Here is a 27,863-nt window from a genome sequence, read left to right on the forward strand (position 1 = left end):
ATCCATCAATCCCCTTATTGTCATTTGGGCTGCTGAGGGGGTGTGCATAACCCAGAAGTGATGGGGCAGGGTACATCCTAGACAGCTCACCAGTCTATCACATAGAGACAAGCAACTATTTGCACTGCATGACTTTTAACTGTAGAGGAAACCCATTGCACACTTCGCCAGATTGTGGATTTGAACCCAGGACCTTCTTACTCTGAGACAACAGCGCTAACCACCATGCCACTAATCTGTCAATCAAAGCAATGCTTGATGCAGAATTGTCTTTAGGTTTTCATCCTTGACAGGTTAAAGCACAGTATATAGCAACAGCATACACATGGTGTGTTTATGGTCGTCTGCCTCTTATAAATCCAGTGATTTTGTGGTGTGGAATCTCGTGTGATCCTGTGAATGTCATGAGTGCAGGCAACTAACCACTCTTCCTAGATTGTATCATGTCATCTGAACGAGAACAAACAAAGTTGTTGAATTTCATGCAGATCCAACATGATTTAATTATGTTCACCCAAGAAATATTACATTATTTTGTTCAATGACAAGCTAGACTTTTGTAAATGTAACAACCACCCAAATTCCCTTTTGTTGGGTGTATAACCAGTTGATATTATGTTCTAGTATCAAATACACATTTCTTTAATGGAAGCTGTTTAACAAATTGTATTGCTCCCTTCCACGATGGTTGCCAGTATCCACTAGTAACCTTTCAAAGCAAAATGTCTAAGTTCACTGCAGTGACAGAAGGTAAATTTGTAAACTAACATTACATCTTCACTGAAATATAAATCAGCAGTTAAGGATTGTCAGTTTTTCAGTGTTTTGTCAACTCAATGACAGCATAGAAATGAGACCTTATAGCTTTCTTTCCACACAGGTTACCATCTTGAAAGAGAACAATACAAAACATCCTGCTTAAGATGTCAAGATTACATTTATAATTGTTAATGTCAAATTAACAATTATAAATGTAAATGATTTAACATAATGTTAGTAACCATCAACACTAAAATAAATTACTGGATTGGCAAACATACTTCCTATTAACATTATCATTAACATGATGCATTTTAGCACAATTACTAACAAAAGAAAATAAAAATACCACTTGCATGTCACAACCTTTATTGAAGAGCCACAGAAATAACAGTGATACAGTGAATGTCAAAAAGTCCAGCACTGATCATACTGCGACATCTTGGTTCAACACATGAAACCATCAAAGCAATCTTACACCAACTGAATTAAACCTAAAATGCTGTTTCACACAGCCATGATGGGACTACTTAGGCTGAACAACTACATTTCTTCACTTTCGAAAACAAATAAACCAAAATGTAAAATGTGAAAACTTGTACAGAGAGCAAAAAGTAAAAGAAAAACAAAACAGGCCCTGTTCACATGGCAGTTACAAAGTACACAACAAGGATTTGTCTTGGAAATTGAACGTCCAAAATGTAGGAGAACCAGTGAGAGAGCTAAACACCTTGAGTGCACAGCAACAGTGAACATTGTTTACATGAGCAGTTTTGTCTTAAAGTTTTGTGCTTTTCTTGAGAGTTCAGTTGCATCCAATCCCATTACCACCTTCTGAATCACCTCAAAGGTGTAGCGGAGCTGTGATGGGTAACTCATGTTGACAGAGTAAAGCAGTTCGAAAAGCATGGCTACTGCAATGGCCACATTATCCAGATCCTTAAGAACCACCACACCCTCGATGATGATGCCAACATCAAAAGAGTAATTGCCTGGTGTGTCTCTGGAGACATAGATGCCCACTGTTGTTTTCTCTGCACTCAGTGCAGTGGCCTCAGTCATGTCCTGGTTAAAGATAAAACATTTAAGCACAACTTGTATTTCACATGAAGGGCATTCAAGCTCTGCATTAGTTTTTTGTTAGACAGACACTGGCCCACCAGCAAGCCAGGTTAGGTCACTCAGAAGATTTTAGATGTTCTTTCAGCCTCACAGCTGGGCAAATTTTGTTCCTCAGACAAAAGCTGATGTAAAGATTGATTTCTCCCCTTCATTTTTCTGGAAGTTGTTTGTATATTCCTGGATGATTTTCATGATAAACCTGGACTTGTTACACTCAAGGGCTGCATCCCAGTCCGCATTCTGGCCTTTTCAGACAGCACAAATGAATGAATTCAAATTTTATTTGTAACATACACTGTACAATATATAGTGAACTGCTTGTGTCCAAGCTGCGTACAGGCTGCAGACGTGGCCATGCCATTCCACGGCTTGGTTTCAGCATGGGGGGGGGTCTAGCCACAACCCTTACTGGAAACCGGGTGGGAATCAAACTTGTAGCACCCGCTCCAAGGGTGTGTACCCTTCCCACCAGAATCTTCCTTCTTTCACTAGAATCACAGGTTTGAGGTGTATCACACTAATGTGACCCCAATTGTAAGAGGAACAATACTTTTTTCACTTTGCGGGAGAGGTGTCATATGGATGTTTCTCAACTTTCATAATAGGGGGCTAAGGAGAACAAGTGGAATGTTTGGACCCCATGTGTGACAAGTTTAACATTTTGTTTTAATCTCAGTATTGGAATCCCTCTGCCAAATTATTAAAGAGGACTACTGGGCCAGCCTAGTCCAAGGATAAATTTATGGTTAACTGAATACATTTTGAAATGTTGCAAAGCCACAATCTGCTCATACAACACTCACCGTGTACTCCTGCACCAAGATGTCAGGATTTTCATTCAGATAGACGCATAGTCCTTTGATTAGGGACTCCCTACAAGCAACAATGTCATCCTTAAGAATCACAACAAAGAAAATAGAGATATGTGAACTCAAACTTTTCAGTAGCACAGAGGAAATGATGATGATCAAATGATGATCAAAGACAAAAACTCTTGAGTTTTCTTTTATCAGTCATCAAAAGCCATTAAAAATTCTTACTGTCATCATGGCAGCTATATCCTTTAGCTTTTTGCCCTGCTGCCCTGATCTCTTTGCAAACACTTTTAGCAGACTTTCAGAGAGATAGTCAAGCTGGGACAGAAACCTTGACTGCAAAGGCATGGTTGTGATGCGCTTGAACTCTGCATTTATCTGAAACGACATTAAATTATTGTCAATTCAATTCAATTCAGTTCACTTTTATTTATGTAGCGCCAAATCACAACAGCAGTTGCCTCAAGGCACTTTATATTGTACAGTAGATCGTACAATAATGGCAGGTACTGGGCATGATAAGTCATCTGGGCTATGCTGTGCGCACATCCTAATGAATTCATTACCTTTACACATCAACACATATATGACACAACTAGTTAAGGGATTTTTCTATTGTTATTCTCCTTTCAGCACTTAGATTACCTCTGCTGGATGAAAAAGAGCCGGCCATCTCTCTTGTAAATTGCAGATCATGGGAGCATCAAAAATGACTTCTTGTCTTCTCAGTGCAAATGTTCTGTTCATTTTACTCATAACTGTCTCTCTGTTGTTGCGCTTCTTCACATCTGAAAGGAGTTCGACCCTCATCTTCTCAAGGGACTGTTTACTTTCTCCGAATGGAAGAGAGGGGCAGTAATCCACTTCACCCCTCTTTGGTCGCTTAACATCAAAGGCAGGGGAACATTTCTCTGGTGGCTTATTTTGAGTGTAAGTAAGTAAGTAAGTGAAACGCTTTCCACACAACTCACAGCTGTACGGTCTTATTCCAGTGTGGATGCGTTCATGTACTGTGCGGCGAGTCTGTGAAATAAAAGTCTTGTCACAGTGTCTGCACTTGTATGGTTTTTCTCCAGTGTGAATACGTGTGTGGAGTCTCAGGGATTTCAGCATGGTGAATGTTTTCCCACACTGGTCACATCTGTGTGATTTCTCCCCGGTGTGCACAACAACATGATCCTTAAGGTTAGATGATGAAGAGAAAGCTTTACCGCACTGCTCACAGGAGAAAATCATTTCTTTTGTGTGGAGGTTTCTGTGCACCTTTAAAGAATCTAACCGAGTGAAACTCCTTCCACACTCCTCACAGCTGAACGGTTTCACTCCAGTGTGGATGTGCTGGTGACGGACAAGATTGGAAAGCCATGAAAAACTTTTCCCACACTCACCGCAGCTGTAGGGCTTTTCTCCTGTGTGAACCACCTGATGGTTCTTCAATTCGCTTCGGTTGACAAACCCTTTGTCACATTGCTGACAATGGTGCGGTCTCTCTCCAGTGTGATACCGTTGAATGTGCGTCGATAAGCTTCCCAATGAGATAAATTCACTGCCGCACTCCTCACACATATGTGGTTTTTCTCCACTGTGCGTTTTCTTATGAACATTTAGTGTCTGTACTGTTTTGTATGTTTTCTCACACTGATCACAGCTGTACAATCTTTCTTCAGTGTGACTTCTTTGATGTCTCCTGAGTTGCTTCAGGTTGTGGAAAGCCTTCTGGCATTGCTGACATCTGTGTTTTTTCAACATTTCTTTGCCCATCTTGTCCTAATTCAACAGAAAAAGACAAACAGATTATAACTCAGGTGGACTGGCAACATGGTGACACTTCCAGACGTCAGGTTTATCAAACTGACTTAAATCTCATGAGACTTCATTCAACAGTACGTTCACCTTGAGCTAGCTCAGATATGAATCCGTGTCAATGCACATCAAAACATTTATATAAAAAGAAAATGACACAATTACAATTTATTCACAAGCTACAGTCTGATGAACAAAATGCAGGTAGTGGGAACTAAATATGGAACTATGGCTTATACTGCATGCCCAACCAGAGACAATAAAAACACTGGACTTACTGTACGCCAATGCAGAAGAGGCATACAGTTCATCACCTTTTTTTATATATATTTTTTCTGTTAATGTTCTTCATGAAGTGCTGCAGAAAAGTTTGATTATTTCTAAGCACCTTTTTCAGTGAAGTCATCCTGCTGCCTCTGTTCCCTCAGTGGTCCAGACCTCTGCCAACCTTCCTCCTCCTCCTCAGATACGTCACCTCCACCTGTGAGCTGTGAAATAAAAGATTTAGATGCTGGATTATTTATTCCTACAGTTCTTGAACAGTGACACCAGTTTTGGTTTTTGTACATCGCCACAGTGGAGTTTAGATGAAACGTTAACATGTGACTGAAGTGCAGTTTCAACTGTTATTTAAGGCGTTTAACTAAACTGTGTCACGAGGCATCTCTCATTGTCAGAGGCTCAGAAGTCACTGGATAGCTGACAGCAGTCTAATGAGGCCTGTTCACCTGGTATGTCACGATACAGGAAGCAGGCAAAAAACTCTTTGTACTTGTAGCTGATCACTGCGATTTTAAACACTCAAACATTTTCACCCCTATAAGTCGTTTATTCTGGAGCGAATCAGCCGATGAGTCAGTGAACTTGTAGCTTTGTTAGGGAAACCACAGCCTGCAAGCAGGTAACTGCAGCCAACATCTAAGAGGAGGACCTCTGTCAGATTATTACACTGTTTTATGCTACATTATACCTCTGATTAGATATTGTGAAATCACTAGTGTTGTAAGTTACATTATACTTTTGATTTAGAAATTGTGAATTACACTGATTTATATCACACTATACTGCTGATTTATGACTGTGAATGAGTTACACTGTTTCATAGTACAATATACTGCTGATTTATGAAAGAAATACTGTACGTAAGAACATACTGCACGAGAGATTCTCCCTCATCTCACACAGGAGCAGTATATGGGCTCAAAATGTGGTCATAAATATTTTGTACTTGTAAATCAGTTTTGTACTTGTAAAAAGGATTTGTGTGTGCGTAAAAAAGATTTGTGTGTGGACTTAGCTCAAAAAACCCCTGCAAGTTACAAGTACGAATTTTGACCCTATTTTTCTTCCTTTCATCTGATTGGTCAATGTCATGTCAATCACAAATGTAATAATCCAATCAGAGAACAGATGGGTTTGGCTGTCGGAGGGGCACTTTTTTGAACTGCAGGTCCTTGAAGGGTAATACAGTTTGAAGCTGGAGGATCTCTATATAAATATCCGATAGCAGCTAGGTCCCCTAACTTTCAGCAGCTGTTGAAAGGATAAAGTTGTGGTATATCAGTGGTTAGAAATACCATTATTACTTTAGGATTAGTTTAACACAAAGTCAGGGCTGACCCGGGACCATTGCTGTGAGTCACAGCGCGCAGCATGAAAGTCCTTTCACATCGGACACAGGATGTGCTGCTAATGCTAACTAACAGCAAAGGATCCAGAATTTGTTGCGCTGGCTGCTGAGCTCTGTGGGTTTTTGCAGCAGCTCTACGTGCACTAGATGCACCTGCTCCTTGTCGTTTCTATCTCGGACTTTATGTCCTCTACAAGAGTTTCGGGGTTTTTTTGCTAGTTCTTCAAATGTTCAATAAAAACATGTATGCTAATTCATAACTAAGAAAGCTTTGTAATGAAAACTGTCATTTCCAAAACACTGCCCGCCCCCCCACGGTCCGCAGCGCTGTTGAAAAGGCTGTGGAAGTCCCTGTATTAAGCACGTAGACCTGTGACACAAAAATCACCAAACTCGGACGACTACAGACTGTTTTCCTTCGTGGTGATGAAGGAAAACGCTGGGTTGGCATGTAAAAGGGCATTTATTCCCTTCAAGGACCTGCAGTTCAAAAAAAGTGCCCCTCCGACAGCCAAACCCATCTGTTCTCTGATTGGATTATTACATTTGTGATTGACATGACATTGACCAATCAGATGAAAGGAAGAAAAATAGGGTCAAAATTCGTACTTGTAACTTGCAAGGGGGTTTTTTGGGCTAAGTCCACACACAAATCTTTTTTACGCATACACAAATTCTTTTTACACATACAAATCCTGATTTACAAGTACAAAATATTTATGACCACATTTTGAGCCCATAGGAGTAAAACAGGGAGCCAAGGTTGTAACTTACACTCTTGGGGGTAAGGAAAGAATGTGAAGGTTCATGTTTTTATGACCAAGGTGGGGGTTATAAGTTATAAGAATGAGTGAAACTGTCGGACATTTTGAGATCTGCAAGACGCCCTCTCTGTGCACATCTCCTGTCCAGACGATTGTAATGCTCAGTGTTTGTATGAAATAAAGAGATTCTTGATTGAGCATTAAACACCGCGTGTTGCCCTTCCTGCGGCTCGAGGATCAACAGCAACAGCACACCTCCCTTCGCAGCTCACAGTTTATAGCACAGTGTGCGTCTATCTGACCGGTTCAAACTGGTGTGGAGAAGCTGCTTGTTTTGCAGAGCTAAGAGCTAACCGTCAAACTGTCAAAAAGTGCGCTGTGTGGAGACCTGACACAGATAACAGACTCAGACTGCAGACACATATCTCTGTGATCCTAGTTTGAGTTCACAGAGGTCAGAGTTACAGCCTGTAAGGTCAGCAGGAAAACACCAGCTAATGTTCCCGCTCCTTTAAGGGTCAGAGGTCACAGCAACCCACGCGCGACCACTCATTTTCATATCTTAGTGAGGACATCTCATTGACATAATGTTAACTGTAATCCTGACACTAAAACCACATTTTCAGCCTCAAAATAGCTTCAAACTCGTGAGGACAGACACTTTGTCCTCGTTAGTGACTGTTGGTCCCCACAAGTATGTTAGCATGACAATTTCCTGTTCCCCCCGGAGCGCTTTTTCTTTACAAATGTAGCACTATTTAACGCGACAGAGGGGGAAAACAAAACAAAAACACGTTTCCCGTCTGAGCTCAGTTTGTATGGCAAGCCATTAGTTTGTGTCTACTGTGCCGTGCGTGCGTGCCCGTTACACGAGGAAGCGGGGCGTATACGTGCTACCTACCTCCGGCTCAGCACGAGGATGCGAGGCTGCTCCGGTTTCTCAGAACACCGGTGAAGTCGGTGTGCGGTGTATCCTTCCGCGGCGCGGTGAGGCTTCGGAGTGCGCGTGGAAGTTTGTGTTGATGATGTATCGATTCCTCGCGAGTTGGTCGTACCACGTGACTCATTTAAAAAACTGAAGATTAAAGACTTTTTATGGAAGGACGGAGAATTAGAGCCGCAGTTAGAAAAAATAATATTTATTTTAGGAATAACGTGGTTCTACTGAACGCCTCGTGTGGATGAGACCGCAGTTTTGTTCAATAAGTAGGTCATTTATTCCTCATCACAGAGAAACCATTTCGAAACTATGATACTGTCTTTTAGCAACCACTCAAATGTTAAGCTTAAGTGTACATGGGAAGGGGAACTAGGAATTCAAATACATGAGGAGTCTTGGGAACAGACTATAGCGAGGGTACGGTCTTGCACCTTCTGTGCTCGTCTTGGACTTATTCAATTTAAGGTCATACACAGGGCACATTTCTCTAAATCTAGACTTTCTGAATTTTATCTAGAAGTGGAAAACAAATGTGATAAATGTCATGGCTCGCCTTGTCACCTTGACGTGTTTTTTCTGTGTCCTGTGCTGGAAGGTTTCTGGACAGGGTATTTTGCTATTATGTCAACTGTTCTTGGGGCTAACTTATCGTCCTTGTCCCCTGATTGCTACATTCGGGATTGCTCACTTCCGCTTGATTCTACCCAAAAGGATATCATAGCTTTCACATCCCTATTAGCGAGACGTCTAATATTGTTGCACTGGAAGTCTGTTAAGTATCTTACCGTTCCCAGTGGCTTGAAGATGTCATGTTTTTGTTTTGTTTTTTAAACTTGAAAAAATTAAATATACGTTGAGAGGTTGCACAGCCAAATTGTTCCACAAGTGGCAACCCTTTATTTCTTATAAATGTACCTCTATTACTGTTATATTCCTGCAATATGTTTCATGGTTGTGTTGATCCGTTTGGGACTGGGGGGGTGTCTTTGTCTTAGTGTATACAAGTATATTTACTTAGGAAAAATAAGAAAGGTTAACTGTATTTTGGTAAGCGCAAGTACTGTGTTGTTTTCTTTTTTCAATAAAAATATTTACAACAAAAAAGAAGTTGCAGTTAAGTTTATAAAGAGTTGTACAAAAAGATGGTCTGATACAACAGAAACGTTAGAAAGTTTCTCTCAGACTTGAAAAATAAATTCTGAAGTCTTTTATTCATGTTTGGGGACATTCCCTCCAAACCGACAAACATATATGAACGTAATTTTGTATATTAAAAAAAAATTATAAATAAACAGCAGAAAATAGGTCAAAATTATTCAACAACATTGATTGAAATTTAAACCTGAACTCTAGAAACAACGAGGTGGGTCTTTGCATTTATATCAGTGAACAATGGGCTAACAACACTCACCAGACTAAGTTACTGATGGTTAAATGCAGACCTTTTTTCCTCCACAGGGAGTTCTCTTCAGCAGTGGCAGTGTATATAGCTCTGGACGCTAATGCCAAATCCTGCATTAAACAGGGCTTCAGGGCCATACCAAGACCCCATCTGAGCCAGTCGGACCACATATCCCCGTTTATGCTGCCAGCTTACACCCCCTCAGGAAAAGAGACCCCCGACCCCCATTTTCTTAAAACAGTGAACACTTGTCCTGAAGGGGCCTCCAAACAACTGTTTTGAGCTAACAGACTGGAGAATATTTCAATCTCCAGACCTGAAAGAGTACACTACTTCTGTACTGTCCTACATCAAGCACTGCACAGACACCATCACTACTGAAAAACATATCCGGGTGTATGCCAATCAAAGACCCTGGATGACAACAGAGGTCAGGACCCTGCTGAAGGGTAGAAACGCTGCCTATAGGTCTGGAGATGCAGAAGTGTACACTGCAGCTAGGGCAGACCTGAAAAGGGGCATCAGACGGGCTAAGTTGGACTACAAAAATAAAATTGAGGACTACCTTCACAGTAACAATTCAAGGCAGGTGTGGCGTCTGTAACATCACCAACTACAAACCTAGAACCAAAGCTGTGGATGGTGATGCTGCACTCATAGAGAAGTTGAACTGCTTTTACGCCCACTTAGAACAAAAAACCAGAAGCAGTGTTATACCAGACTTCTTTTTATTGATTTCAGCTCAGCTTCTAACACCATCATCCCTGATAGGCTGGTAATCAAACTACATAACCTCCCTCACTCCACCTGTCTCTGGATCAAGGACTTCCTCAGTGACTGCCCACAGAGAGTCCAAGTAGCGCCACACCTGTCCTCAGCCTCAACACCAGCTCCCCAGGGATGTATGCTCAGTCCCCCGTCCGTACACTATATACTCACGACTGCACCCGCATCCACCCGTACAACACTATTGTTAAGTTTGCAGTTGACACAACTGTGATCGGGCTCATCACGGGGAGAGATGAGTCTGCATACAGGGACGAAATGGAAAAACTGTCATAATGGTGCAGCCAAAACAACCTGTTTCTCAACACCAGAAAAACCAAATAAATGTTGTTGACTTCAGAAGGAACAAATCTGACCCTCAGCCCATAAACATCAATGAGGACTGTGTGGGGAGGGTCTCTGACTTCAAGTTCCTGGACCTGCATGGTGACCTATCCTGGAAAACAAACACCACAGCTATGATCAAGAAGGCACAGCAGCAACTCAACTTCCTGAAGATCCTGAAGAACAATGCCTTAGCCAAGGAACTGCTAGTGTCCTTCTACAGGCGCTCCATTCAAAGTACACTGTCATACTGCATCCCAGTGTGGTTTGCCACCAGTACTGCTCAGGAAAAAGCATCACTCCAGAGGGTCATCAACACAACACAGAGGATCATCTGCAGTGCTCTTCACTCCCTGGAGCAGCTACACAGGTCCCACTGCCACAGGAAAGCCTGCAGTATCCTGAAGGAGACATCCCACACCACGCATCACCTGTTCCAGCTGTTACCCTCAGGAAGGCAATACAGGACAATTAAAGCAAAATCTAACAGACTGAGAAACAGCACATAAACCAGGGCTGTTCATTAATAAATATACTCAGGGGATAAACCACTGTGAAAATACAACAATGTTAACTGTGCAATATCTCTAAGGACTAAATCACTGTGTGATCACAGTTGTTCATTTTATATACAGTAGTTTAAATTAAAAAAATGTAGTATAGACAAGATAGTTTTTTTTTTCTCTTAAAATTGTGCTTCTTTTTTCTTGAACCGGTTTGCACACAATTTCATTGTTCTTAAAGCACAATGACAATAAAGACTCTGAAACATATCTTTATCCCTGACCTGTCTGGTGAGCTCCTCGGTCTTCATGATGCTGTTTGTTCAGTAATGTTCTCTAACAAACCACTGAGGCTGTCACAGAGCAGGTGTGTTTATAATGAGACTAAATCACACACAGGTGAGCTCTATGATCTAATTAGGTGACTTCTGAAGGCAACTGATTGCACTGGATTTTATTTGGGGGTATCAGAGTACAGGAGGCTGATATTGCACATTGGGAAATGGGAGAAAAGCCGAGCCGTTTATTAGCATATCGTCTTAAACTGAAAGACAGTATGAACCATATCCCAGGCATACGACAATCAGAAGGGGTTATTTCAACTTCTACTAGACATATTCAATTCAATTCAATTCAATTTTATTTATATAGCGCCAAATCACAACAAAAGTCGCCTCAAGGCGCTTTATATTGTACAGTAGATCGCACAATAATAAATACAGAGAAAAACCCAACAATCATATGGCCCCTATGAGCAAGCACTTTGGCGACAGTGGGAAGGAAAACCCCTTTAACAGGAAGAAACCTCCGGCAGAACCAGGCTCAGGGAGGGGCGGGGCCATCTGCTGCAACCAGTTGGGGTGAGAGAAGGAAAACAGGTTAAGGACATGCTGTGGAAGAGAGACAGAGACAGGTACGATTCAATGCAGAGAGGTCTATTACATAGTGAGTGAGAAAGGTGACTGGAAAGGAAAAACTCAATGCATCATGGGAATCCCCGGCAGCCTGCGTCTATTGCAGCATAACTAAGGGAGGATTCAGGGTCACCTGGTCCAGCCCTAACTATATGCTTTAGCAAAAAGGAAAGTTTTAAGCCTAATCTTGAAAGTAGAGATAGTGTCTGTCTCCTGAATCCAAACTGGAAGCTGGTTCCACAGAAGAGGGGCCTGAAAACTGAAGGCTCTTCCTCCCATTCTACTTTTAAATACTCTAGGAACAACAAGTAGGCCTGCAGAGCGAGAGCGAAGTGCTCTAATAGGGTGATATGGTACTACAAGGTCATTAAGATAAGATGGGGCCTGATTATTTAAGACCTTGTATGTGAGGAGCAGGATTTTGAATTCAAATCTGGATTTAACAGGAAGCCAATGAAGGAAAACCAAAACAGGAGAAATATGTTCTCTTTCTAGTCCCTGTCAGGACTCTTGCTGCAGCATTTTGGATTAGCTGAAGACTTTTCAGAGAGTTTTAGGACATCCTGATAATAAAGAATTACAGTAGTCCAGCCTGGAAGTAATGAATGCATGAACTAGTTTTTCAGCGTCACTCTGAGACAGGATATTTCTAATTTTAGAGATGTTGCGCAAATGGAAGAAAACAGTCTTACATATTTGTTTAATATGTGCGTTGAAGGACATGTCCTGGTCAAAAATGACTCCAATTCCTGCAGTTTAACCACTTGGCGAGTGTTATCTAGCTAACGTGAACTAAAATGTAGTGAGTCGTTAAATCTTTATATGACATTTGTAGAATTTGCCCACTTCCTCTCACCCACCAGTGAAAGCAGAGGGGAAACCTCAGTCCTGTTTCTGCAGCTCTATAACATCACACTGGTAAAAAATTCTTTTTTTAGGATCAAATCAGGCCACCAGGGGGCGCAGCGGTCCCAAAAGTTTAGTGGTGAATAATATCTGACCTCTCCTCTTCCTCACAGATCGTCTGACTGTGAGTCCCAACAGTGTGGAGATGGGTGGGAAAAGCTACATGGTCATTCCTGTCGCATCGGTACTCTGATGTCTAACGATACTGGAGTTTACTGGTGTGAGTCCAGTAATGGTACCATCAGTAACCTGGTTAATATCACAGTCACTGGTAAGCTGATAACTCTGCCTTTACTTCTTATTTCATCCACATATTGAGCTGAACAGCTGAGATTCTCTGTGCAGGTAAAGCCAGCTCAGGTGTGCTGCAGCCGTGCTACCTGCTGGTGTTCTGACCGTACTTCATCTCCACTCTTCTTATGGTGTCTTTGCATTGATGCAGAGCCACAGGTAACACTAATTCACTGACCAGTAAATCAATAATCAGTCACATGATGGCAGACGTTGGACTAATCAAACTTGTCTTTTAAACGTTTCATAAAATAAATCAGCTTTTCCTTTCTGATCTTCTTCTTCTCTGATTGCAGGAAGTGACCTGTCTACCCAAACTTCAGAGGCTGAGCATGGATTGGATGAGGAGGCTGATGATGTCATCAAAGAGCATCACCAATGTCTCTGGGCTTTATTCACAATTCAGTTCAACTTAATGTACACAGAACTAATTAAAAACATTTGATTTATATTCATGTCAGCACGCTGTTTGTTTTTTTCTTTTAAGCTATAAAAGCAGGTCTTTTATTTATTTTCTCACCACCAAACCATCTTTTTTTGAAGCACAGTCATCTGGGAACACACTGGTCACCACACAGCAACACATGTGGGTTAGATTCTGATATCATGTCAAACCACTCTCCCTCTACTTTTGGTTTATATCCTGTACAGTGCCACGGGTCTACAGACATCTTTAAGTGTTTGGAAGTCGGTGAAGATGTTCCAGAAACCTCCATTCTGTGCTTTGCCTGCAGATTATCTCTGAAATCACACATGCAGCATGTCTAACATTGTTTGAATGGATCCATTTGATTTAGAACAGCTGTAAAACAACTGGACCATTACTCACTCCATTCTCAAAAGAGTTTAACTAAAACAGACCTGATTGAGCCCTGCAGAGTCTGATGTTTGCATTCTCACCTGGTGATGGAGAGAAAACGGTGCAGAAAACAGGTTGGGGGGGTGGGGGTCTCTAATTTAACAGAGACACTGTAACCAAAACAACAAAGCTTTGGTCACACATCTGGACGTTGTGTGAACCCACAAGATGAAAGGATGTCGCGGTGTTCCAAGATCACATCAGAAGTCCTCATGCTTTTAATGATGAGTTATCTCAATGTCATAGATCTGAATTCTAGACGATTCTATGAGCTGAAGGCAAGAAACGATGTCCTTATACCATTTGAGAGTTATAGAAATCCTTGTTCAGAAGAAAGAAGAGTCCAAGCATTCCTAAAAATTGTATTTGTTTATTTATATTTTGGCAATTCATTGAAAACAGATAAACAGTTCATGTTAGAAATGACTGAACAGCAGCCAATAAGGCAAAAACTTAAACACAAGGTCCAAAATTATTATTATTGTTATTATTATTATTATCAACATTGCTATAAGTTAACAAAACCCTGACAAACATCCAAGCTTTAAGTCAGTATTTCCACGTCACTCACAGCAGAAGTTAGGTCCTCTCTGAGTCGTAATAACAAATCATTTTCAGTTACTAGATCAACAACAAACACTTTGGCTGGTCATGTTTGGACCTCCAAAAACAGTTTAAACAAACAACTCAGTTTGTGTAACACTGTTAAAATCAAAGTAACTTTACAAAGTCTGCAACATCTGCAACTTCAGCTGCCTCAAAACGAAGTTCTATTAATGCAACAGCAACACAGTAATGATGTAGGCCTGAACAATGTGCCTAAAACAACTTGTATCCATGTTTCAAAGAAAAGTTCATATCAAGTGTCATATAATGAAAACCTCAAGAAAATGTTTTTATCAAACCAAAACTCAGATAGTAATAAACAAATAATATATTTATTCTTAGCAAGTCAAAAACGAATTAGTTTAAAAGAAACTTTCTTTTAAAAAAAACTTATGGATCTGGTAAAAGTTATAAAAATATATAATAATATATAATAGAAGAAAGATGGAGTATGTTGACATCATAACTGCTCAGTGAAGGTCTGCTTACAGCATTTACACTTTCAGGTCGTCTCTTCAGTGAGAGTACAGCGGTGACTTTGTACCTTTTTGAATCTCTTCCCGCACTGGGCACATTATTGCCGTTTCTTTCGAGTGTGCGTGAGGACGTGACGCCTGAGGTGACACAATAGTGAGAAAGCTTTCTCACACTGGTCACATTTAAATTTTCTCTCTTGCTTGTGCCAACACTGGTGGGTTTTTAAGTAGCTGGACCTTGAAAAGGTCTTTCCACACTCACCACAACTGTAGGCTCTCTCTGCAATGTGGACATGCTCGTGTGCTGAACAGGACGATAATGTGGAGAATGACTTCTCACAATGTTTGCACTTGTAGGGTTTCACTCTACTGTGGATCCTTTTATGATAATAAAATGCCCTATGAGATGTGAAGACCTTCCCACACTGCTCACAGGAGAAAATCTTTTCTTTTGTGTGGAGGTTTCTGTGCACTTTTAAACTACTTAATTGAGTGAAACACTTTCCACACTCCTCACAGCTGTACGGTCTCGTTCCAGTGTGGATGCCTTCATGTACTCTGCGGGGAGTCTGTGAACTGAAAGTCTTGTCGCAGTGTCTGCACTGGTATGGTTTTTCTCCAGTGTGAATACGTGTGTGGATTCTCAGGGATTGCCTCAAGGTGAATGTTTTCCCACACTGGTCACATCTGTGTGATTTGTCTCCGCTGTGCATAACAACATGACTTCTAAAGTTAGATGATGAATAGAAATCTTTACCGCACTGCTCGCAAGAGAAAATCATGTCTTTTGTGTGGATGTTCTTGTGCACCTTTAAATTATCTAGTCGAGTGAAACTCCTTCCACACTCCTCACAGCTGAACGGTTTCACTCCAGTGTGGATGTGCTGGTGACGGACAAGATTGGAAACCCATGAAAAACTTTTGCTGCACTCACCACAGCTGTATGGCTTTTCTCTAGTGTGAACTTTCTGATGACTCTTTAATTCTCCTCGGGTCACAAACCCTTTGTCACATTGCTGACAATGGTGCGGTCTCTCTTCAGTGTGGCTGTGTTCATGTACTGTGCGTTGAGTCTGCGAACTAAAAGTCTTGTCACAGTGCCTGCACTTGTATGGTTTTTCTCCACTGTGAATACGTGTGTGGATTCTCAGGGATTGCCTCAAGGTGAATGTTTTCCCACACTGGTCACATCTGTGTGATTTGTCTCCGCTGTGCATAACAACATGACTTCTAAAGTTAGATGATGAATAGAAATCTTTACCGCACTGCTCGCAAGAGAAAATCATGTCTTTTGTGTGGATGTTCTTGTGCACCTTTAAATTATCTAGTCGAGTGAAACTCCTTCCACACTCCTCACAGCTGAACGGTTTCACTCCAGTGTGGATGTGCTGGTGACGGACAAGATTGGAAACCCATGAAAAACTTTTGCTGCACTCACCACAGCTGTATGGCTTTTCTCTAGTGTGAGCTTTCTGATGACTCTTTAATTCTCCTCGGGTCAGAAACACTTTGTCACATTGCTGACAATGGTGCGGTCTCTCTCCAGTGTGATACCGTCGAATGTGAGTCGATAAGTTTCCCAATGAGATAAATTCACTGCCGCACTCCTCACACATATGTGGTTTTTCTCCACTGTGCGTTTTCTTATGAACATTTAGTGTCTGTACTGTTTTGTATGTTTTCTCACACTGATCACAGCTGTACAATCTTTCTTCAGTGTGACTTTTTTGATGACTCCTTAGTTGCTTCAGGTTGTGGAAAGCCTTCTGGCATTGCTGACATCTGTGTTTTTTCCGCATTTCTTTGCCCATCTTGTCCTAATCCAACAGAAAAAGACAAACAGATTATAACTCAGGTGTACAGGCAACATGGTGACACTTCCAGTCGTCAGGTTTATCAAACTGACTTAAATCTCATGAGACTTCATTCAACAGTATGTTCACCTTGAGCTAGCTCAGATATGAATCCGTGTCAATGCACATCAAAACATTTATATAAAAAGAAAATGACACAATTACAATTTATTCACAAGCTACAGTCTGATGAACAAAATGCAGGTAATGGGAACAAAATATGGAACTATGGCTTATACTTATGGCTTAGAGAGGTGAGTAAAAGTAAAAGGTTTCTACTTAATATTTAAGACATTTAAAATCCTCGGCTGTGTTTGATCATATACAGTTTAAAATTTGTAAGTATGTCCAAATGAAATGCTGTCAGAAAAAGTCATCTATGTTTTATTATTCCCAGAAACACCCTTTTCCAAAATGGCACCCTTCAGCTGACTGCTCTTTGGAAATCACATTGTTGTGCAAAATACTATTTTATGCTGTCAAACTGTTTCTCTGGCATTTTTCATAGATTCAACTAAAGAAATGAAAATAAATATTGTTTCTTGGAACATCCCTGTATTACGTACTTATGCATATCAGTGAGGAGTGATATGAGGCCTCTAACGTGATGGAGTCATACGTGTGAACGTGGTCTGGTTCACATGTACAGTCGTGGCCAAAAGTTTTGAGAACCACATAAATATTGGAAATTGGAAAAGTTGCTGCTTAAGTTTTTATAATAGCAATTTGCATATACTCCAGAATGTTATGAAGAGTGATCAGATGAATTGCATAGTCCTTCTTTGCCATGAAAATGAACTTAATCTCAAAAGAATTTTTCCACTGCATTTCATTGCTGTCATCAAAGGACCTGCTGAAGCCATTTCAGTAATCGTCTTGTTAACTCAGGTGAGAATGTTGACGAGCACACAGCTGGAGATCATGTCAGGCTGACTGGGTTAGAATGGCAGACCTGACATGTTAAAAGGAGGGTGATGCTTGAAATCATTGTTATTCCATTGTTAACCATGGTGACCTGCAAAGAAACGCGTGCAGCCATCATTGCATTGCATAAAAATGGTTTCACAGGCAAGGATGTTGTGGCTACTAAGATTGCACCTAAATCAACAATTTATAGGATCATCATGAACTTCAAGGAAAAAGGTTCAATTCTTGTTAAGAAGGCTTCAGGGCGTCCAAGAAAGTCCAGCAAGCGCCAGGATCGTCTCCTAAAGAGGATTCAGCTGCAGGATCATAGTGCCACCAGTGCAGAGCTTGCTCAGGAATGGCAGCAGGCAGGTGTCAGCGCATCTGCACGCGCAGTGAGGCGAAAACTTTTGGAAGATGGCCTGGTGTCAAGAAGGGCAGCAAAGAAGCCACTTCAATCCTCAAGAGGTGGGGGGACAAACAAAAACCCACTAATTCTGACAAACTCCAAGAAGTGATTATGAAAAAATGGGTTGCTATCAGTCAGGATTTGGCCCCTAAGTTGATTGAGAGCATCCCCAGTCGAATTGCAGAGATCCTGAAAAAGAAGGGCCAACACTGCAAATACTGACTCTTTGCATAAATGTCATGTAATTGTCGATAAAGCCTTTGAAACGTATGAAGTGCTTGTTTCAGTACATCACAGAAACAACTGCGACAAAGATCTAAAAGCAGTTTAGCAGCAGACTTTGTGAAAACTAATATTTGTGTCATTCTCAAAGCTTTTGGCCTCGACTGTATGTATGCATCTCACTGCTTTGGTTCCCACATGTTTTTGGATGCAGCATTTCTTTTGCCTGTTTCAGCCTGAGTGAGCAGCAGTTTTCCAACCCTTCCTACAGTCACTCGTGGTGACTGTAGGAAGAAAGACCCCCCTTTTAACAGGAAGGAACATTCAACATAAACGGGCTCAGAGTTGGGGATTTGGGGGAAAGAGAAGAGGTAAAAAGGAGCACAGAGACAAGGACAGCACACTGTGGATGAGCAAAAACAACAGAGACGTTACAGTGTTTCCCAGCTAAAAGTCGAGTGATACTCCTGATTGAAATGTTCATTCTTAATCAGTATATAATACAAACTCTCCATCGTCCAGCCCCACAAACAAGTTTCAGGTCCAGAGCACGCTCCACACTCCAGTGAGAAAAGCTGCTCTGTTATTTATTTATTTTGTCTCGCCTTCTCTTGTTCAGTAAGCAGCAGCACTTCATCATGTGGTTTCTTTTCCTATGCTGCCGTGTTTAACTTAGAAAATGCTCCTTTTTTATTCACAGTGATTACTTCTAAGCACCTTTTTGGGTGAAGCCATCCTGCTGTTTCTGATCCCTCAGTGGTCTTGACCTCCGCCAACCTTCCTCTCCTTCTCCTCCTCCTCAGATACGTCACCTCCACCTTAGAGCTGTGAGATAAAAGATGAGACACAGGCTTATTTATTCCTACAGTTGTTGGACAGTGACACCATTTTAGTTTTTTGTACATCGCCACAGTCCAGTTTAGATGAAACATTAACATGTGACTCAAATGCAAAGTTTCAACTTTTATTTAAGGCAGTGGTTCCCAAACGAGTATGGAACGCCAGGACTGACATAATGAATTAATTAAATACACCATTAAATAATTAATTAAATGTGGCAATAATTAATTACAATTGGAAATAATTAATTAAATAACTATTTACGGCACATATAATTAATTAATTACTGACACATTTAATTAATTATTATTGACACATTTAATTAATTAATAACACATTTAAATAATTATTGATAGTTTTAATTAATTTTTTAAAGATTTATTTATTTAATTCATTTTGGCACTTTTGTCCCCTTCATATCTCGCCTTGAAATAATTTTATCTGTCAGCCTCACCCATCAAACTAAGTGGGCGGGGTTAACGCTGCCACTGCAGCTTCTCTAACATTTGATTGGTTGCTGTGCAAAGTAAGTCAAGACAGGTCAATCCTAGATAATCGATTGCTTGTGTGGACTTGGGGCAGCCAGGTATCCCAGAATGCATTTCAAATCACAGGCAGCAATGGTGGTGGTGTAAAGTTTTAAAATGCCCCGTTTTTCTGTCACCAACTACACTTTTAATAGTGTTTTAGCCGTGAATGTAGTGGAGTAATCGTCACGTCTGGTCAGGTTGTCAACATAGAACTAGGGCTGGGTATCGTCACTGATTTCTAGAATCGATTCGATCCACGGTTCGATTCGGGGAAATTTTGCCTCAGACAGTCAGAAATATTATAATTCAGATCATGCATCAGTACATTTCCATATTTTTGCATCTATAAAAAGAAAACTGACACTTGCAAGACTTTATCAAAGGTGTAAGCATCACAGCAGATGCTGTCATGCTACTTGTTAAGTAGCTGAGGATAAAACAGAGAAAAACACAAAGGCGACTTTCCTGGGATTTTATAAAAATATTCTGCAGTAGATCGAAAATGAAAGAAAACTATTAATCAACATTTAAACATTACCTGATGCTGCTGACGTGAAGCAGAGCAAAGTTACAGAGGTTTGATTAGAGACACGGCTAAGTGTTTTGCAATTTTGCATAATTTAAAGTTTAAATTTGTTCAGAAGCCTATTGAACGGCAGAAATGAGGCTTTCTTTTCAGAAGTAAAAGGAAAAAACAGCGGCCGACAGCGCTGTAAACAACGGTAGACTTGTGCGTAACAAGCAAGCGAATAATGAAGAAAACAGATTTTTAGATGGGAAACTGCTGAGAGAGTGAGAGAGAGATGTGCATGAAGTGTGATTTTATCCTGGTGGAAGCAAAAGAGCAAAACTAAGAGGGAATTCATGACGATGTTTATGTGAAGTGTAGTTTGGATCTTCTTTTGCTGCTGGTTCAGTCAATATTGTTTGGTGAGTGATGAAACTTGCAGCTTCAGAATCTAACGCAAAAAGGACATAAACACAAAGCGCGGACCCGCCGAAACATCAGAATCAGCGAGCTGTAGGCTTTCAGCCCCGACCGTGTCCGTGCCGTCGGGTGAGAAAGGCGACATCTCACTGATTCTGATCCGGCGGTGGTTCCGCGCTTTGTGTTTACGTCTTTGTGCAGAATCCGTGTACCTGCTCTCATTTACTGTTTTAGCTGTTTGGTGGTTGTTGAAAATTTGTGAGGTTTAACCTGAGATTCTGGCTTATATTAAAAAATCGATTCAGGATTTTAATGAATCGATATCACGTTATCCAAGCTAGAATCGATTTTAATCGATAAATCGATCATCAAAACCCATCCCCTGCGTTTACAAAAGTGCTCAGATGTTTTCAGAGATGTCACTATTTCTGCTAACAGTCAGCTGACAGAGTGTAACAAGCTCAAAGCAACATGTGGAATATGTTTGTTTACATATTCCACTCTCCGTGTTCCACATGTTGCATTCGCAGATTCTCAGTTTCACCGAAAGATCGTCTCTTTCCGCCTGGTCTTCTGTGTCTGTGCTTCAGTAACATAAAAAACGAGCTGACATTTTTCTCACGACACCAGCGATCAGCTCAACAGGCCCTCAGTTTACCTGCATTCATCCTCCTCCTCACCTCTCAGCTGTTTAACACCTGCTGCTAATTCAAGAAACACGCCCACGTTACCTGGTATAGTCACAGTTTAACTGGGCAGTCGGCGCAATGTTGGTGCATTTTTCTGCACAAGATAAGTAAATGTAGTTTTTTTCCCGAGCGCAGAGCTGCTGGAGCTTGTTGCCCTACAAAGCACTTCACCGGCACACAGCTTTGAAACCTCACCTGAGTTTTAGCTCTCAGTGGTTCAACACTGGACTTAATTCACTCAGGTTCTGTCTGTCGGGTCACGTTTACTTTGCTGTTTTATTTACAACTGAGCACATCGGTTTGGCTGAGGCTAAAGTTCCGTTTCATAACTGCATAGTTTTACTGAAGTTCAATGGTTCACTGGCACACGTGTTAGACTGAACCATTCGCTTTTCTTTATCTAGTGTGTTTTGGATATAACAGTGAATTTTGAGATTAAACTGACTTTTAAAATGTTTTTATACAAAGAGAAAAGAGAAGGCGCGTTTCCACCGAGAGGAGCAGAGTTTGCAACAGCAAACAACATCCCCCAAAAAGAAGTAGAGTCCTGGCCCCTAGCCCTGCCAGTGTAGCAGAAATGATGACGGATGATGATGGCAGCAGCAGCCGTTCTCCTCTGCGTGAGTAGCTGTTCATGTGTAATTTACGTTGAGTATGCTAACCACGTTATTACATTAATGCATGTAAGGTGAACTAGCAAACACCGCCGTAGTTACATGCGGCTGTCTTCTTGTTTGATGGCAGATACTCCCTTCACCCTGCCCAAAAAGGCTAAAATGACCAAAGAAAAAGTGGAAAACAGTTAAACATGAGAGGTTTTTGGACAAAGTTTGTGTTTTTTCCATTGTTTAAGCACTGCTTCCAGCCAAGAGTGAGACCATATATGCCCTATAGCTGCAGAAAAGGCTAACATTGTTATCTTTTTACAAAAAAACAGCTGAACATGAGAGGGTTTTGGACCAATTTTGTGTTCTCCATTCTTTAAGCACCGGTTCGAGCACCGTTTAAGCACCGGTTTGGTACTGGCATCGGATAAAACCTAAACGATACCCATTCCTAGTAATCTGTGATACTCCTTAACTATAATTTATCCAAGTTAACTTCAGTTAACCATTCAGACAGTTCTTTTGCAATGACAAACATAAACACTCATGTCGCCGGTAAGTTTCCGCAGTGCCAGCTGTTTAAATTACAGCTGCTTATGCAGTAACCATGGTAACCACGGACTCTGAGAGGCTGGATCGACAGAGGTCAGACAACAATTTTACATATATGATCTTAAAACAGGACACAGCCACTACACGTCCTGGCCTCATATCAAATGTGAACGCAGACTGAGTCTATGTTTGACGTTTGCTTTATATCTAATCTTCCTCTCAAACACTTAAACAGCAGCGAGTCTGCAGCTGAGGGAATACAAACTCAAATTGTCGGAACAGGTCCGATCTTTTCTTGCGTGTATTCATTTGGTGATTTATTAAATGTATAAATGTTATTTTAATCTGCTGCTGAGTCTCTTACGCTGATGAAAATGCAGACAACACAGATCACGAACACATGTTCAACCAATCACTTTCATTCCACTTTGATCTGCGACGAACTAATGCGTTCATCTCTGTTCATGTCTGGTGACTGAAACACGTAGGACACATACAAACATCAGGAAATAAAAACCCGATAAATATAACCTCAGTAAATGAAGTCAGTGTACTGCTGGGGTTATGGCAGCTATGTACCGGGGCCTGCGCTTTGTTGGCGGTAATAACTGCTCGATTGCTTGCGAAGGAAGCGGGTCAAAATCTGTCTCTTGATCTCCCTCTCTGTCTTTCACTCACACAGAAACACACACACCATCAACTTTGCTAAATTACTAATGAAAAACATTAACCAGGCAGCTGTGATTGAGCAGCAATGTCCATCCAACTCTTTTCATGGCTGTTGTAGTCGTGATAATTGTGTGAGGCCACATTGAAAAGCCTCGGATACGGAAGCGTAGAGCTGCCACCCAGGCAAAAGAAAAATAGAGCTATATCACATTATAACTATATAATATCATGTTATTACAATATACATAATTATCACGTTCGTACAATATAAATATTATATTGTATGAACGTGATAATTATATTGTACAAACGTACAATTGAGATTAGAGGCTACATTGCAGCTCAAGTCATGGCTTCCATCACTGTCTTTCTCGTCTTTTCCCAGAGTAACAGCCAAACAGGAGGATCTATTGGCTAGCACTGCTTAGCCTTGCATGCGTTCTTATTTTAAACTTAATCTGGAATTCACTGCAAACTGTTTGTGCGGGATATGAATGACAAGATTTTGTTTTTCAACAAGTAAACAGTAAAAAACATCTCCAGTGTGATCAAATCTTCTTGCCAAACATCTGCAGCTTGGCAGTGTATACAGCACTATAATGACCGGACCTAAATCTTTTGAAAACCTTACATCTTTCCACAGGTCTCCACTTCATCAGACATCACCTAGACACAGAGCTGGGTGAGGCCAGCACAAACAGCAGCCTAACCGAGTAAGATGATGGATCCATGGGGTCAGGAAAGCCAGAAGCAGGGGAGCTGGAGAGGTACCTTTCATGTCCATTCACTGGAGGTGTGGATCTATTGCATGGCTTTCCTCACATCAAGAAGCTGTCGATCAAAGTCAATACAGCTCTTCATGCATCTGGAGCTTGTGAAGGACTTCTTAGTCATGCAGGACTCCTGTTCACTGCTAAACAGTTACAGCTTCACAGAAAGAACCTTCAGGGCAAACTGCTGCTGAAGCTTAACCATCACCTCACTGAGTGAAGAAATAGAACATTTCTGCTAAATATGCAGAAATAGATGCACACACATACAACTTATGGTAAACTGAGCTGCCTTGTATGTTAAAGATGCCTCGCTCTAATGTTTTCTCTGAGGCTGCTGTGCCATTTGGAGCAAAAATTAATATAAAGTTTACAGCATATCTTGTCACTGGAAATTGTTTGCACTGTTTATATATTTATATTATTTACTGTAGATATTGATTAAAAAGGATTTATGTTGTGAAAAACTGAAATCTGGAAATTAGAATTGTTGTGCCTTATTTTGTTGATATTTTTACATATATTCCTTTTGAAAATACTAAAATTTGTATATTTATTTATTTTTGTTTGTCTGATAGCATTTATTTAAAAAAATTAATCAGACATTTCAAACAGTTACTCACTACTTGAGTAGTCTTTTCACCAAGTACTTTTTTACTCTTACTTGAGTAACTTTTTTGACGACTACTTTTCACTTTTACTTGAGTAATAATATTTTAAAGTAATGCTACTCTTACTTGAGTACAATTTTTGGATACTCGACCCACCTGTGGATTCTACCAGCAGAGGCAGCACAAAGCTCTTCACTCACTGTGACTTTGATGGAGGTATGCAGGGTTCTGAGGAGGAATAACCTCAGAAAAGCAGCCGTCAAGTGTTTTGAGATGATAATCATTGTGTCAACGTGATAATTATGTATATTGTAATAACATGATATTATATAGTTATAACGTGTGTTAAAGAAGCTATCCTAGACACATTAGACCCCAGCTCAGTCCACCCCTGTACACCGTTTTCCCCTATGACTGTGTCCCCTCCAAGAGCAACACCTCCATCATTAAGTTTGCTAACAACACAACCATCGTCGGCCTGATCACTTCTGGTGAGGAGAAGCCCTGCAGGGAAGAGGTGGCTGAGCTGGTGTCCTGGTGCATGGAAAATAATCTCTCCTTAACTGCTGAGAAAACTAAGGAGATGATTATTGACCCAAGGATAAGGAGAGAGGCAGAAGGCTCCACAATGACTCTTCTTCCTAAGGATGCTGAGAAAATTTGGATTAACCTCCAAACTTCTTAGCAACCTCTGCAGATGCACAGTGGAGAGTATCCTGACAAACTCCATCACAGTGTGGTACGGGAACTGCACCACTCAGGACAGGAGCGCTCTCCAGCGTGTGATCTCATCTGTGGAGTACCACTACAGGACATATACAACACTCGGGTCAGGAAAAGGACACACAACATCACCAAGGACAGCATCCACCCACAGCACACGTGATTCACACCCCTACAATCTGGCAGAAGCTACAGGAGTGTGAAAGCGAGGACAACCACACTAAAAAAAGAGTTTCTATCCACGGGCCATCAGGCTACTGAATCACTGACTATGACCAACTGTAATTACCCCTAACCTGTAAATTTGCAACTTTTGTACATATCTCTATATATACACCTTAATATTGCATATTCTGTATATAGTATCACTGTGACAGTGTTGCAACTACTTGCACTTTAAATTATGTTTACACTCACACATAAGCTACAAGATCTAAGAAGCACCGTTTTACTTATTATTACTTTCTTTTAGTTGTGTGAAGGGAACCTCTAAAGTAGGAATTTCATTGCTCTGAGTAACAATTTGTGTTTTGCAGACAATAAACTTCTCGAATCTTGAACGTATACAGTGCTGCAGAACTGCACCTTTCTGAGTGAAGCCTTCCTGCTGCCTCTGTTCCCTCAGTGGTCCAGACCTCTGCCAACCTTCCTCTCCTTCTCAGATACGTCACCTCCACCTGTGAGCTGTGAAATAAAAGATTTAGATGCTGGATTATTTATTCCTACAGTTCTTAGACAGTCACACCATTTTTGTACATCACCACAGTGGAGTTTAGATAAAACGTTAACATGTGACTGAAGTGCAAAGTTTCAACTGTTATTTAGGACGTTTAACTAAACCAGGGGTCGGCAACCTGCGGCTCTTTAGTCCGTACACTGCAGCTCCGCGTGGTTTGGGAAAATAAATTAGAAGTATTTAGCTGAAGTGTATTTTATTTATGTTAGTTCTTTTTTTTAAACTTGTACTTCTAAATTGGAAGATTATTGTGATATTGAAATATAAAAATAAAATTATATTTTATTATTTTTTCATCGCTCAAAATAGAAGTCACACTCTCAGAAGCCGGTGTACCCGGTGAAACGCCGTGCATTTATCGAGACTTTCAACCACAGGTAGGCCAATTATGGATCTTCGGATCCACATTATGTCAGCAGCTGTTCTCAACCGTGAACTATGTTAAAAACAAACACCGCTCACCCCTCACAGATGACAGCTTACAGTCCTGTGTAAAGATGAAAGCCCCGATTTGCAGACGCTGTGCGCAGAGGTTCAGAAGCAGAAGTCCCATTGTAACCATACCACGGCAGACCCGACGATGTTTCCATGAACATACTTTTGTTATATTTCTTTAAGAGTTCAAAATGTGTTAATTACATAAATAAAATGTCATTTTTTCTCTGTAGCACTTCATGGATTTAAGCAACAAACCTTAGTTGTTCACACAAAGCATAAAGGTAAAAAACAATATATACAGTGTTATCTTCATTTTAGATGTCAAAAAGTATTTGCGGCTCCCAGTGTTTTCTTTTGCGTGGAAACCGGGTCCAAGTGGCTCTTTGGGTCTTAAAGGTTGCTGACCCCTGAACTTAACTGTGTCATGAGGCGTCTCATTTTCAGAGGCTCAGAAGTCACCGGATAACTGACAGCAGTTTAATGTTGAGGCGAGGCCTGTTCACCTGGTATGTCATGATACAGGAAGCAGGTAAAAAAAACTCTGGAGTTGATTTCAAGCGTTGTACTTGTAGCTGTTCACTGTGATTTTAAACACTCAAACATTTTCACACCCATAGGTCATTTATTCTGGAGCGAATCAGCCGATGAGTCAGTGAACTTGTAGCTTTGTTAGGGAAACCACAGCCTGTAAGCAGTTAACTGCAGCCAGCTTGTAAACAGAGGATGACCTCTCTTAGCAGCTCACAGTTTATGGCACAGTGTGCGTCTATCTGACCGGTTCAAACTGGTGTGGAGAAGCTGCTTGCTTTGCACTGAGCTAAGAGCTAACCGTCAAACTGTCAAAAAGTGCGCTGTGTGGAGACCTGACACAAACGACAGACTCAGACTGCAGACACATCTCTCTGTGATCCTAGTTTGAGTTCACAGAGGTCAGAGTTACAGCCTGTAAGGTCAGCAGGAAAACACCAGCTAATGTTCCCGCTCCTTTAAGGGTCAGAGGTCACAGCAACCCACGCGCGACCACTCGTTTTCATATCTTAGTGAGGACATCTCATTGACATAATGCTAACTGTAATCCTGACACTAAAACCACATTTTCAGCCTCAAAATAACTTCAAACTCGTGAGGACAGACACTTTGTCCTCGTTAGTAACTGTTGGTCCCTACAAGTATGTTAGCATGACAATTTCCTGTTCCCCCCGGAGCGTTTTTCCTTACGAACGTGGGACTATTTAACGCGACAGAGAAAAAAAAACCACGTTTCCCGTCTGAGCTCAGTTTGAGCCCACTGTGCCGTGCGTGCGTGCCCGTTACACGAGGAAACGGGGCGTATACGTGCCACCTACCTCCGGCTCAGCACGAGGATGCGAGGCTGCTCCGGTTTCTCAGAACACCGGTGAAGTCGATGTGCGGTGTATCCTTCCGCGGCGCGGTGAGGCTTCGGAGTGCGCGTGAAAGTTTGTGTTGATGATGTATCGAGGC

The 27,863-nt window shown here is 41.2% G+C and overlaps 1 protein-coding gene across 7 annotated transcripts; it reads right to left on the minus strand.

The window, feature by feature from the left end:
* Positions 1–1,391: 1,391 nt before the first annotated feature.
* On the minus strand, positions 1,392–27,863 carry LOC120437719 (zinc finger protein 709-like). Of its 7 annotated transcripts, none has more exons than XM_039608240.1 (7): positions 27,728–27,863; positions 25,793–25,891; positions 4,888–4,987; positions 3,342–4,463; positions 2,922–3,074; positions 2,685–2,774; positions 1,392–1,824 (listed from the first exon to the last, which is right to left on the minus strand). In XM_039608240.1, the coding sequence occupies exons 3-7, from the start codon at positions 4,903–4,905 to the stop codon at positions 1,519–1,521; spliced, it is 1,689 nt and encodes a 562-aa protein (XP_039464174.1). In that variant the 5' UTR covers positions 4,906–4,987; positions 25,793–25,891; positions 27,728–27,863; the 3' UTR covers positions 1,392–1,518. The 7 variants fall into 7 exon arrangements, with proteins under 7 accessions (XP_039464174.1, XP_039464173.1, XP_039464175.1 ...); XM_039608239.1 differs by lacking the exon at positions 4,888–4,987 and adding an exon at positions 19,008–19,115; XM_039608241.1 differs by lacking the exons at positions 25,793–25,891; positions 27,728–27,863 and adding an exon at positions 11,133–11,186.

Source organism: Oreochromis aureus, linkage group 3 (assembly GCF_013358895.1).
Source record: "Oreochromis aureus strain Israel breed Guangdong linkage group 3, ZZ_aureus, whole genome shotgun sequence".
In the NCBI taxonomy this organism is placed as follows: domain Eukaryota; kingdom Metazoa; phylum Chordata; class Actinopteri; order Cichliformes; family Cichlidae; genus Oreochromis; species Oreochromis aureus.